Source organism: Temnothorax curvispinosus, unplaced genomic scaffold (genome assembly GCF_003070985.1).
Source record: "Temnothorax curvispinosus isolate PA1 unplaced genomic scaffold, ASM307098v1 QBEX01008959.1, whole genome shotgun sequence".
Lineage (NCBI taxonomy): Eukaryota > Metazoa > Arthropoda > Insecta > Hymenoptera > Formicidae > Temnothorax > Temnothorax curvispinosus.
The window spans coordinates 328,390-341,273 of NW_020218739.1; the positions used below are offsets into that span (position 1 = coordinate 328,390).

The 12,884-nt window shown below is 44.6% G+C and overlaps 2 protein-coding genes across 4 annotated transcripts in view; both read right to left on the minus strand.

Annotated features, from left to right (window-relative positions):
- LOC112458514 (uncharacterized protein PB18E9.04c) overlaps positions 1-2,708 on the minus strand; it is a 13,764-nt gene extending 11,056 nt beyond the window's left edge. The window contains exon 1 of one of the 3 annotated variants that reach the window (XM_025022198.1): positions 2,029-2,708. The gene's annotated coding sequence lies outside the window, so the exon portion shown is untranslated. The remainder of the gene's footprint in view (positions 1-2,028) is intronic. The other 2 variants (XM_025022200.1, XM_025022201.1) reach the window with 2 other exon arrangements.
- An 808-nt stretch (positions 2,709-3,516) lies between these two features.
- Positions 3,517-12,884, minus strand: part of LOC112458516 (chloride intracellular channel exc-4) — a 9,766-nt gene continuing 398 nt past the window's right edge. Inside the window, exons 2-4 of the mRNA XM_025022203.1 lie at positions 5,708-6,013; positions 5,261-5,587; positions 3,517-5,071 (exon numbers count right to left, since the gene is read on the minus strand). Coding sequence (XP_024877971.1) covers positions 4,991-5,071; positions 5,261-5,587; positions 5,708-6,013 — 714 coding nt within the window. The 3' untranslated portion in view covers positions 3,517-4,990. The remainder of the gene's footprint in view (positions 5,072-5,260; positions 5,588-5,707; positions 6,014-12,884) is intronic.

The following is a 12,884-nucleotide window of genomic DNA, read 5'->3' on the forward strand; positions in this document are numbered from 1 at the left end:
TCTCTCTCTCTCTCTCTCTCTCTCTCTCTCTCTCTCTCTCTCTCTACGTGCTGATCTATAATCTTCTTATAAAAAGTTCAATTTTTTTGTCGTAATTAAACTATATAAAATGACTTCATTGAAGCAAGTTGTCTTTATTTTAACGCAATATAATCTCATTTCAAGATTTCTAAGATGTTGAACTAAAGATATTTTCAAATCAAGAGTATTTTTTTTTGTCGGTCTTTTAAACTTTAAAACACTGCTCTTTGTCGGAACAATAAACCCACACACTTAAATTGATAATCGATTTAAATTATGTAACTGATTGGATAATTCAATTCGTAATGACGGCGGAAATATATTGCATTCGAAGGGTGCGAGAAGGGGCGCGCGATACGGATACGCGACCGGAGCTATCAGTCGATCGCATTACTTAAGAGAAGCTCGCTTGTTTACGCTTCGTAACAGGTTTAAAGCCGTGACGTCGCGCGTTTTTACGCGCATAATTCTTGCCCACGCGCGCGGAAACTCGCCGCGCGAACAGCCGCCTCGCGCTCGACAGATTATCTTCGCGCAACATTATCATAAATCTTGCGCAACGATCGAGACTCGAGACCGGTACGACACGGGCGAATATATTTTTTTTTCTTCATCCGTCGCGCCCCCCGCGCCGTGCGGTTCAAGATAATCCTGTCGTTCCGCGTCGCGCTGTACTTGCAAAACAAGATAAGCGTAAGATTATAGGACGAACTTATCAAGTACGAATATACGTCAATACGGAAAGTTTAACTTTCAACCGTATGATTGTAGAGTCTCTGGGACTCCTACCACTTTTGTAATTAATCCTTAAAAAAAAACTTGATTTTGTGCACAAATAATGCTATGAGATAACGTAAGAAAATTTAACAGCAAAAATATTACAGAAACTAAAGAATAATTATATCTATTTCACCTTTTTTTACACCTAAAAGTAGGAGTCCCTAAAGATAAATGTCAAAATTGGGCGCGTTCAGCAGAACAAACCGCTCAGTAGCAATCGAACGTGATTGGCTCTTACTTTTAGACCCAACAAATCAACGTAGCGTGTTGATAAGACGACACTCAACAGTTGTGTCTGCTGAACGCGGCCATTTATGTACTCAAATTAACGTGTTCATTGTTTCGTATATACGCAAAATTTTGTACAGCAAAACGATCCTGATTCTTTTTATATTCTCTATAAGAATTTCAACTTTTCTTCTTGGTTAAACTATATAAAATGACTTCATTCCAGCAAGTTTTCTTCGTTTAACGCAATATAATCTCATTTCAAGATTTCCACGTTGAAACTAAAGATATTCTCAAATCAAGAGTATATTCTTTTTTTTCTGTGCGCTTCATTTTTGTGCTCGATTTTTTGCTGCTGGAGTCATCGATATATCTTTTAAAAGATATAAATGCTTGTAAAAAAAACAAGTGCCGTCCAATGTGATATTTTGAATGGCGCAACGATGCAAGGTAAAAGACACGCTATTCAACGCATCTGCCACGAAAATGCAGTTTTGTTTCAATCGTGTCACGGAATGTTTTTCATGAGTTTCATCACTATAATATGCTTAAGTAGCGATAATGAAGTTCCTACTACGAGATGAGACATGTAAAAGTCGTTAGTCGGGGAAAAGCACGGGGAGCGGCCGCGGCGGCCGAAGGGAACGGACCCGAACCGAACGCGCGACTAAAACGAAACTCGGTCTCGATGATGTCCCCCCTTCCCCCCGAGTCTAGATCCTACGCGCGGAAGCGCATTGTTGTCGGCACAGCCGCGTATCCATCCGGTGCATTCCGTCGCAGGTGTATTTTCGTGCCGCGTGGAGTCCGCCGCCGTCGCCGCCGCGAGTAATAGAGCGCGCTCCGTTCCCTTTCCCCGTCGCTCCCTCGCGACGCGATAAGACGCCACCGTCGCCGTCGTCGTCGGCGACGACGGCGACGGCAGCGGCGGTCGCCCTGGAGCGCCGCTTTTAGAGTATTTTAGACCCAAACTTTAGTCGCACGAGTAGGCAGACTCACCGGACGGCAACCATCGGAGACGTCCGACGAGCGGGCTGCGACGTCGTGCACTTCTTCCTCCTCCTCCTCCTCTTCCTCTTCACGAACACCTACACCTCGTCCGTGCCAGAGGAAGGGACCAGCACCGCAGTCGTTCTTCAAGAGAATCCCGTATCCCTTTTCCTCGCAGAAACTCTTTTCGTCTCTCACGGAGCTTTCACCTGTCACCGACGAGCGCAATCGCGGTACACGCGGCCCACAGTCTCCGCAACTCCGCACCGGCGCGGGCGCGGGCGGTCTCTCGCGTCCTGCCTCTCAAGCTCTCAGCTCTCACTCGCGTTTTTCCTCCTATCTGTCTTTTTCTGTCTGTATATGTCTTTCTGTGTGTGTGTGTGTGTCCGCTCCGTTTTCGCGTTTTCGCCTTCGAGAGACGACGAGCCGAGGCAAGCAGCAAGAGCAGCTACCGTCCGTCGGGGCCACCGATCAGCTGTGCACTGCGTACCGACCACCGCGCTGCTCGGCCGCACCGCTTCCGTCCACGCGCGTCGCCGACGACGGCAGGCGCCGATGTCCCGCCGGTCCCGCGCGTGATTTAATGCTCCCGATGATTTCTCGCGAGCGAGGCGATCGCGAACGTTGACGGTCGACGCGGACCGACGGCGACGGGAGCTCGCACGATCGCGTAGTCAAGATGGCCGTCCCGCCGGATAGTGGCCGTCCCTATTTATGAATGGGAGACGCGTCACGTTAGCTCGCTGCGGTGACACGACGAGGAGGGAGAGAACGCGACGTCCGTCCGCGCGCTATTTTAGATCGCGTATGCGAGACTGGACACCGACGCGCAGCGTCGCGACGGATACGGTCCTCCTTTCGTTGTCATCTAGCGATCCTTCTTACCGCGACTCTCGCGGAAATTACTCGCCAATAATCAAGAGAGATTAAACTGATAAAACTAGATCGATGAAAGTAGAACGAGAAATATAGCAACAAAATACAATAGTATTCCATCCTTGTCTCTCATAATCTATTGGCTTTACCAAAATGATAATGAATATTCACGAAAAATTAAGAAAATATTTTTTTATCTCTCTAAACTAGTAATCTGTCGCTTCGCAAAAAGTATAGCATAGCGAAAAATGAAGAAAATATTCCATTGAAATGATGCTTTTCACTTGTGTAAGTAATTCACCGCTTCACGAAAAGAATATTTGTGAAAAATATAGAAAAATATTTTTCAGTCTCTCTATATCGCTTCGCAAAAAGTACATCGGCGAAAAATGAGAAAAATATTCCGTGTTGAAGAGACGACAGAGACGTTTTTCTAAAGTTAAACTCACCTTACATCTGATACATCTCGCTCTGTACCAGTTTTTTTCTTCACCTTTTTAGGCTAAAGCTTACTGAGATGACGCTCTGAATAAAATATTATACGCTCGCCCTTATCGCCACGAGATATAAAAATATCTCAATATCGTGTATATATTTAACAAAAAAAATAGCGCTCAAATATCGTGTATAAAATTATAATATTTTATACGAGAACTTAGCCTATGCCGCGCATCTGCGTCATAATAAATGATGGGGTGCTCCAGGCATTACTGTAAACACTGGTATATTGACTTCTACGGATATATAAACCAAAATTAATAATACAATAGTAATAATTATAATTATAATAATAATAGAATTACTAATGCGAAATAGACAGTTGCTTACGAGTCGCACTGTTGCTCGGTTTTCTGGAACAGCGGATTAGTGAAAATAAGCAAATGTAGGAGTCGAGTTCCCGGATGCTGTTACTTTAAATGCTTTCGACTCAGGGAAAACAATCGTGGGAACTGTTTTGCGCTCGTTCTCTGCTTGTAAATCAGTAAAAGTGGCTAACGATGAAACGGGAATAACAAGATGCCTCGAACCGCGCTGCGGAATCCAGAAGAAACGTACGCACTCTTGATCACGTGTCTCGCGAGAGATACGGAAAAACGTATTTTTTCTTTCTTCTACGTATATAACGATAACCTGTCTTTGTTTATCTATCGTGCAAACGCGTTTAAGAGCACGGCGTAAAGCCGTGTTAAACAAATTTATAATTCCAAACGACGTACTCTTCCTATTCATGCAAATCCCAATCATGCTTAAGTATCTTGTTACTATAGCTCGTGATGAGTGGTTGAATGAAAACGAGAAAAAAAAAGAGAAATCTAATGTTTAAAAATATTTACGCAAATTCAAGAACGATGTTGAAATATTTTATCAAGCGTTCTACATTGATTTCACCTACTTTATTTGCTTAGTCTTATGTAAGAATAATGCCTAGGAATAATGATCACTATCCAAAGGATAATTCGTATTAAGGATTGCAAAAATACAATAATGGCACCAATTTGATTCTCTCGAAGGCATACGTTTCTTTTGCATTCTTGGTGTTAGTTTCCATGATTGTTGCCGTCAGAGAATGGCAATATCATCATCGCTTCTCCTGATAAATTTAAACCTTAGATCAACAATAGAGCAAATTAAAATCTTGCTAATACTACTCAGGTCAAAACTACGTACGCTGTACATAGCGAAGGGGAAAAAAGAAAGTAGAAGAAAAATGGAGAAGATCAATATTCTAGAATCGTTTTTAAGACTTTGAATGCCTTAATGCACTTATATATGTTTTCGCGTCGTTTGCAGTAAAAAAACTAATCCGTTTTACACCTGACTTGATCCCACAAGAAAGGGATGTGATACAGCAATGATTGCTTAGCAAAAAGATATGAATTTGATCGATGTCGCGATGACACGAGCTTTCGCAGTTCAAAAGACGGACGTTCTAGCGGACAAATCCCTGCTTATTTTTTCGATACTAATGTTGAATATATTAAATTACAAAATGCGCGCCGTTAGAACTCCGTCGAGGCGATTCGCCGTCTCGCTATAGGCCGATGTCGATGTCTAATCGAAGTCACGCGATCGCAGACGCTGAGGAAGGTCCAGCCTAGTCGTCGTTGACCTCGATCGGGATACTCGTGGTGAAGGTCGGCGTCTCCAGTTCCTCGTGCTTCTTCATCTTCATACCCTGTAAATAACGAGAGGAGATTCGTTACAATTATATCGGTCGAGGACATGGGAAACGTTTTACTGCGCGGCGAATGGGATTGCGTCATTGTGTGACGCGTAGGCGTGAATCAAAGGCTTGTCGAAAAGCGCTAATTATTTAGTCGACATCTCGCGAATACAATTAGAGATCCGCTCTAATGCGTCTCACCTGTTGCAGTTTGTAGTGATTAATGATATCCTGATCGGCCGGGCAGCTCTGTAGGAAAGCGTCGAGCCTGTACATGTGGTGCATGTATCGCCACAGGTGCACCAGGGTCTCCGGTATCTCGAAGTCGGCAAAGTACTTGCCGGCGACCCTGATGTGCTGCAGTCGCGGCATCAGCTCGCAGTCGAAGCAGCACATGGTGTCGCCGGTGAGGAAGCGCGTGCCCTTGCGGCCCAGATGCTCGTCGATCTTGCGCAGATGCGCCATCAGCGATGAGGACTTGGGATCCTTGTCCTTGTCCTTCGCGTTCAGCAGCAGCAACTTGAGTTTCTGAAATATATGAACGGAGCGAACGACATGTAATTTCTCGCCTCGCCAGAGAAAGGTATATAATTCGACAGCTCTTTTTCCCGATTGGTTTCACTCTCGACCGGATTGACCGACACTCACGCTGAACAAGTTCTCCACGAGAGTGGCCACTTCCTTATCTTGTACAAACAGATTGTGCCCGCCGGGGATGTTTTTCATGATGTGCCGTTCAATCTTTTCGTTCTCCAGTATCGCGTCGCCGTTGTCGATCAGGATGGGCGGCGGCGTGGCCTGGAAGTTGGTGCGAAAGTCGGGCGGCGGTTTCTGCATATCCACGGTGGTCACCTTCAGAGAGATCGTTTTCAGCTCCGCCAAGAGGTACAGATCCATGAAGTATTCCTGGCAGAAGAGACAGGCGCCCTTTCGACGGCCATCGATCGTCGATGCCTAGAAGCAATATTTCCTTCGTTAGATTGATATCAATATATTTATATTTCTTCGTTAGATTTAGCATCAAGATATATGTATGTAAGATTTAAAAAATATACGCGATCTCAAATCTATTTTAGAAAGAATATGTTATTACGATTTAAAATACATCTACAAGATTTTGTTATTTTTTTTCACATGAATTATTACATCTTGTCATTCTTTGCATATAAAAGCCGCGTGTTCTCGCGGCTATCGTCGTTAAGGCTGGCATGTAAATTCCGCGGTATCTCGTGGATTCGATTATCCTGCCTGTATCTCTGAGCGATAAGAGGCTGACGTCATCCGGCAACTAGTGTACGAATCTAACAACGGCGTGGCGAAACGCGCGGATCATTGTGTTCGCGAGCGATGAGCAGACCCAACCCATTATAGTCGAATCTCCGACCGACGTGACGTCCCACCGCCACGCATTTTCTGCTGCTCGATCGGCCGAATAATCGAGAGAGTACCGAACCCAATCCGCCAGCGCTCTCGTTTTCCCGAAGTTCGCGGTTTATTTATTCGCTCGTCTCTGACGTTCTAACTTCGCGCGTTCACGGCCATCCTGAAAAAACCTTACGCAATATACCGATCAAAATTATCTCCATTTTTTATTTTTGCTTCTTTCTATCCCGACGTGCTATTTTCGGCGCGGATCCTGATATTTTCGACGTTAGAAAGCGCGTGCCGTCAAACGTCGAAAAACAAATCTTTACATCATCATCGGGGAATTTTTTTCTCCCCAATCCCGCGGCTCCGACCATTCAGCATTGTTTCCCTCTGACATTTGTAATCTACAATCATACACCTCTCGTGCCTTGGTACTTTTTAACCTTTGACCGTTTCAAGATTTGTTGCGATAGCGCGTCTAATACCGTGTCTAATGGACAATCGCGCGAAATATCTTTCGCTATGACAACATTCCACTCTGATCGTTTCCCCCGATACTTTGATCCTTTACCGGCTTTACCCAACCGATGGAAGCTGAACAACCCACGCATTGTGTAACGTAATCGTTCTCTCCTCGGACAACCGTAATTCGAGCAAATTGAATCTCGGCAGTTCGCCAACTCTTTCTCTCTCTCTTCCTCTCTCTGTTCCTCTCGGGCAACGGAGGTTCTATTTTCATCGGGCGCTAACAATCGGCCGCTTTTCTAGGATCTAACGAGCCGAGCGTTTAGAGAAGAGGAGGTGGTCCCGCGATATCACCACCGCGCATCGCTGTCTTTGTATCGTCGCTGCTACTATCGTTTACTACTATCGATGTCGTCTTACTTTCCACAGCCCCATGCGTCACACGCGCATCAGCCGGCACCTCGAGCGGTTTTTTATTCTCTCTCGGTGATGACGCACAGTCCGTTTTCGGATGTTGCACAACGTGAGAGACCTAGAGGTTCCATTTAGCGTACGCGCGCGCAATTTTCCCAGGAGGAGATCTCCTGTCAACGGGCGATTCTCGCGGATCAAGCACGCAATAGCAAATCTTTATAGGTCACAATTTCTGAGCTTTTCGCAGTTTTTAATTCCTAAAAGTCTTCAGATATTCTAACGAGTATTTTTGGATATCAACGAAAGCAAAACCTCGAAGAGAATTACCTCTGAAATTATTTAATTAAAAAACATCCTTATTGAAGTTCTCTCGTTTATTGACGGACCGTTTCTTTTTATATCCTACATATTTTTTGCACGCGCCTCAAAGGCGCGGATCTGTTTCCACATTCAGCGATGTATATCGCCGTCCGATAGCAAGTTTTATTTGTCTTACACGAGTGAGATTCAAGCAACCACACTCTTGGCGCTGAATGTGAGATATGAATGCGTGTCATGGTAATCCCTCAGGCGTCCATCGAACATCTGTTAAACATCTTTCGGAGTTGAACGCGTTGCTCGTCAACGAATATCGAAACTACTGTCCGATACTTAACCGAAAAAATTTAACGCGGAACGTCATCGCGCGACGTCTGCGTCATTATCTCTGGAACGTGTACGAGAAGGTGAAATAAAATATGACAACAATTCGGTGAGGATGGTCAAGCGAGCCTCGCTGATTTGATTTATCGACGCGAGCTTGATTTTCTGCGCGGCGGTTATGCCAATCGAGGATTCCGCGGGGGATATTCAAAGAGTTTATGCCTCTCTCTCTTTCATCCGCGATTGTGCAAGCTGACTTTGAGGTATGAGTCATTTATTTCGAATAAAGCGCGCAATAAGCAGATAACGAGAGGCTAATAATCGAAACCTGTCTTTACTTCAACTTGAGCCGCAACGCCGCAACTTTGTCACAACGTTGCTTTAATTATTGCTTCAACGTTGTTTCTAATATCGATTTAAATTCTTTTTCCCGGATTACTAAAAAAAGGAAAAATAAAACAATGCGGATATCAAAACGCTATCAAAACTCAATGTAAAATAAAGCGAGAGCGCGATAACAGCCTGGAGAAAAGTATCTTCGAGACTCCCCAGCGGAAATCTCGCATTGGTATTCATGTCGAATATAGGAGTCGCGCGGAGAACGCGGATGGTGGATCAAATGTCACGAAGACACTGAACGTCTTCCATCTTCGAACGCGGCTCTATCTCTCACCCGGTCGGCGCTCCTCACCTCCTTTCTCTATTACGAAAGCCTGAAAATTCGTCCGCGACGTCAGGTGCGCATCCCGTCGATATCCCGCGGAACGAGAACCAGCCAAACCACAAGTCGAAACGACGCGACGGGTGCGACACGAGAGGGAAGGGATGCGCATCTTTTGCAAGTTAAATCGCGCGACGACAAATCGCTCTCCTTCCGCGGTATTGGCACGATTTATCGTAACGTTCAGAATTTTAACGACACGATTTAACTCGCCGTGAGGGAGATACGACGCGCGCGTACACACACGCAGGCGAATTCCATTCCTTTAAAAAGCCGCGCAAGCGTTTGCCGAACGCGGATCGACGAAACCACTGGCGTTTGATCGAGTTCAGCATATTTACGAGCTGAACTTGGGGGACACGGGGGGGGGGGAGAAAAAATGGGGGACCTCTTCGCCGTGGAATCTCGGTTTAGGAGAGCGAGAGAAACGAGAGGCGAAACGTTTTATTTTTTTCCCCTTTTCGCGTTGATGTCGGTTACACAAACGATTCGCGTTGTTGCGGCCTCGCGACACATCGCGACAACGTTACGCGGCTCCGTCGAAGCCGCGGTATTGGACGGGAAAAAAACGGGGGGAAAAAATCGAACAAAAAAAGGAAGACCGACGACTAAAAGCGGCGTACGCATCGCTGGTATCGCTAATGGTAACATCGCGGGCAACCTTGTTTCATGGCTGAAAGAAGCTAATGCGTGCCTGGGCACTCGTGTCATTCGCCTGAAGAATTCTCTGCACAACAAAGGTCTTACCGTCCACGAGGAGGAAGCTATCTCGCGAACGGCTTCATGAAATATGGACGAGTCAATGACTTCGAAAGTGACACAATTCCGTCCTGAAACTGCAATTTTTGAGCGTGACGATTAAGCGCGGCAAGTGTGCGATTTAATGTATTATAATTGACGGTATAAATTATAATCTACCTGCATCTCCCTGCTACATCTTTCGTAATTGTATTATAAAAACTATTTAAATTTTGGAAGCTTATAATTCTCCTTGAGATACACACAATACAATATGCGGAGCCTCCTTTTACGGACATCTCCATCGCATACGCGGAATATGTACAGGACGCAGTCGCGGCGTCTTGCTGTAGATTGTAGAATATACCGTTACGAGTAGGCAAAATATATAGGTACACGTGTACGCACGCGTGCGAGTACGACTTCTGCGAATATATGAGTTATATACGACGCATGCAGCGAAAGCCATAATTTCACGACGCGCTCGCGATCCTCCTGCTCGCCATTTTTCCTGAATGAAGCCGACAACGGGTGGATGGAGAAAAAGAAGAGAAAAGGAAACAATGCTGTCAGGACGTCATTCGCGAAGATACGCGCGTAAGCGGCTATTATTAGCGGGACGACGTTTCTTTATTAGCGGTCGCGTGGACATCGGTATATCCTTCGATATCGCGTCGCGCGAAGGACGGCTTCCTTCTCTTCGCGCAACTCTTTTCTGTCTTTTAATGCCTTGTTTGAGCGACGGTGTTACGTGTCCGTGATGAAAAGATCGTGCGAACTCTCCGAGTGTCTCTGACTTCCACCCAGACACGCTTGTAATGACCTTAGAGGAGATTAAAGTGCGATCGATCGCCGCGCTCGCAGGTGGTTACGCGATTATTCTTTTGCTCAATGTAACTACGATGAGAAAAATAACTCTAGCGAAACAGAAGAAGACACCTGTGACGTGGTACTTGTATTGTATAAGTGTGACAAACAACTCCGAAGAAAAATAACGTATGCGTAAGGAAGACGTTAAGGAGGAACAAGGATCTTTTTCTATTATTGCTCTGTTTAGCTTAAAAATATTATAATCTATCTTATAACTTATCAAGCTCGTTTTCCACTAATTTTTCCTTTGTTTCGTAAACAAAAATATTTCTTTCTTTTTCGAGGGAAAACAAGTTTAAAAAAATGTTTTCTTTAATTCTTTCAATTCTCACTCTTCCAGTTTTAATAAATCGGCGAGCATATTCTTCGAATTATTGAGAAATATAATAGAGAAGATCCGGGGAACGAAGTCACCGAAGTCGGCGGGGAAAGCCAGAGGAGCGAGGAAAGCGGAAGGCAAAGGAGTCCATCGTTTAACGGTAGAATCTCGCGGAGGACCTCGCGGTAGCCGCTCCGTCGTTTCGTCCCGTTTGACACACTTACCCGAGAGAACCTCGCATGATCGCCTGCCGAGAGTGCAAGGCCGGCCGGTTTATCGTTAAATCTTTTCGCGCAAAACGCGCGCGATTTCGACCTGCGATCGGCTCCAGAATTACATCTGTACCGCTCCGTCGTTCTTCGATTTGCAACAACGGTATAGCCGACCCGGCCAAGCCGCTGCCGCGCCGGCATAGAGTTCTGACCTCGTTAACTGAATAAATTAAATGGCCGCCGTTTAATATGCGCGCGTCTACGGTATTTCGTTGCGAGAGATGGAGAGAGAGCACGGTACGCAAAGCTCAACTTGATTTGAATGTTCACGCCGGCATTCATATGTACGCGCGATTCGATTCGAAATTGCCTTTCGAATCGAATCGCAGCGAGACATTATCGCGGACTTGGAGGAAGTCGCGACGTTCTCCAGCTCGATAGTAGCACGCCTCAATGAACTAGATACCGGCCATTTCGTTATAATTAGTTATCGACGAGAAATTTCTCTTCGACTGCAGATAAGCAATGCCGTGAGATTTCAGTTTTTTCCGTGACGAGTCGATTTTATCGCGATATTTGTCCTGCATCACAAGCAAGAACCGATAATTCCGCGACTGAACTTTTTGTGTTTTTATCATGTTTATTCCAGATATATTGGCTGTGAAGAGCGCATTCTCGGTAGTGTAACACTTCGCCGGCTACCTGAATATTTATCTAACGCTGCAATCGAGATGATAAGCCCGAGTTATCTGAAAGGCTGCCGCGTAGAATTCCCGTTGGCACACTTAAGGACAGGTTGCACCGATATGGCGACCGTGTCTCACCTTCGACAATAGAACCAAGTAAAGACTAGAGAGCGAACGCTTTCGACGAAATTAAACACCGGTCGGCAATTTTCCTCTTTACCTTTTCCTTACATTACATATTTGTACAAAAACATTAATATACAAATATTGAAGCTTTAGGGTCGACAGTTGGTTCGCCAAATATATTAAAATGTTTCACATAGCTATAGCTTATAATTAATAATAATTACTAATGATAAATATTAGTAATTGAGAAAAATTAATAACGATAAATAATAATTTAATTATAATTATTCATAATTTACGTTGTAAATTATTCCTGCGGCAGGAGAAAAGATTGTACCACGATTTCGACTTCGAAACGCCTCATTCCTTTCACGATGATCAGTCATCTAATTCAGCGATATTATGTTAAAATTGTACGCCATGCGGTATTTCTCTCGAAAGAAATCTGATCGATCGCCGGCGAAAGTTCAATCGCAAGCTCTTTAATGGTCATACGAAGGTAGCCTGTTTCCACTTGAGGAGTCGTTCCCCCCTGGAAACTCGGTGAAAAGAAAGTTCGTTCCGAGAACCCGCGCCGAGCTCACCCTCGATCGAGTCGGAGATCGATCGGGATTAACAACGATCGCGAAAAGCCCTGGCCCCTGGCCGCTAATCTAATCGGAATCGAAAACGTAATACGATATCGTAATATATCGAAATCATAATATGGCGATATAGATACCGCAAAATTATGATATCGTGTAAGATCAACGATCTTACATCCTGTTTATCATTATATTTTTATTTCTGAGAATACGTCGTATTAATACTTTACCGTTGACTCATCTCGTTTCTTTATTTGGAAAAAAGCGAAAAAGAGATCTAAAGAGGGCGACTCGAAGGGTTCCAAGTTACTTTGAGAAATATCATCAAAATATTCTACTCTCTTTCAAAATTACCTATTTAAAACGCCATTTACGATGACTGGATCTTTGAAGTCTAATTAGGCTTTTCTCAAATTGATTCTATTATCTGGTACATCATATCGTAAATAAATTGATTATATATCATATCGGTGGGTTGCATTTATTAATAATTAAAGATTATCTACTTCCAACACGTAAAAGACACGTACGTCCGGAACGCGTGCGACGCGAATTCGGAGCGCTTTCAATGACAACCTAAAAAGGAAGCGTAGAGTCCCTTGGTGAAACTCCTCGACATTTTCTCCGACGCGGGCGGCCGCTAATCGCGCGAGATAAAGAGATCTGGCGATATAAAGAGA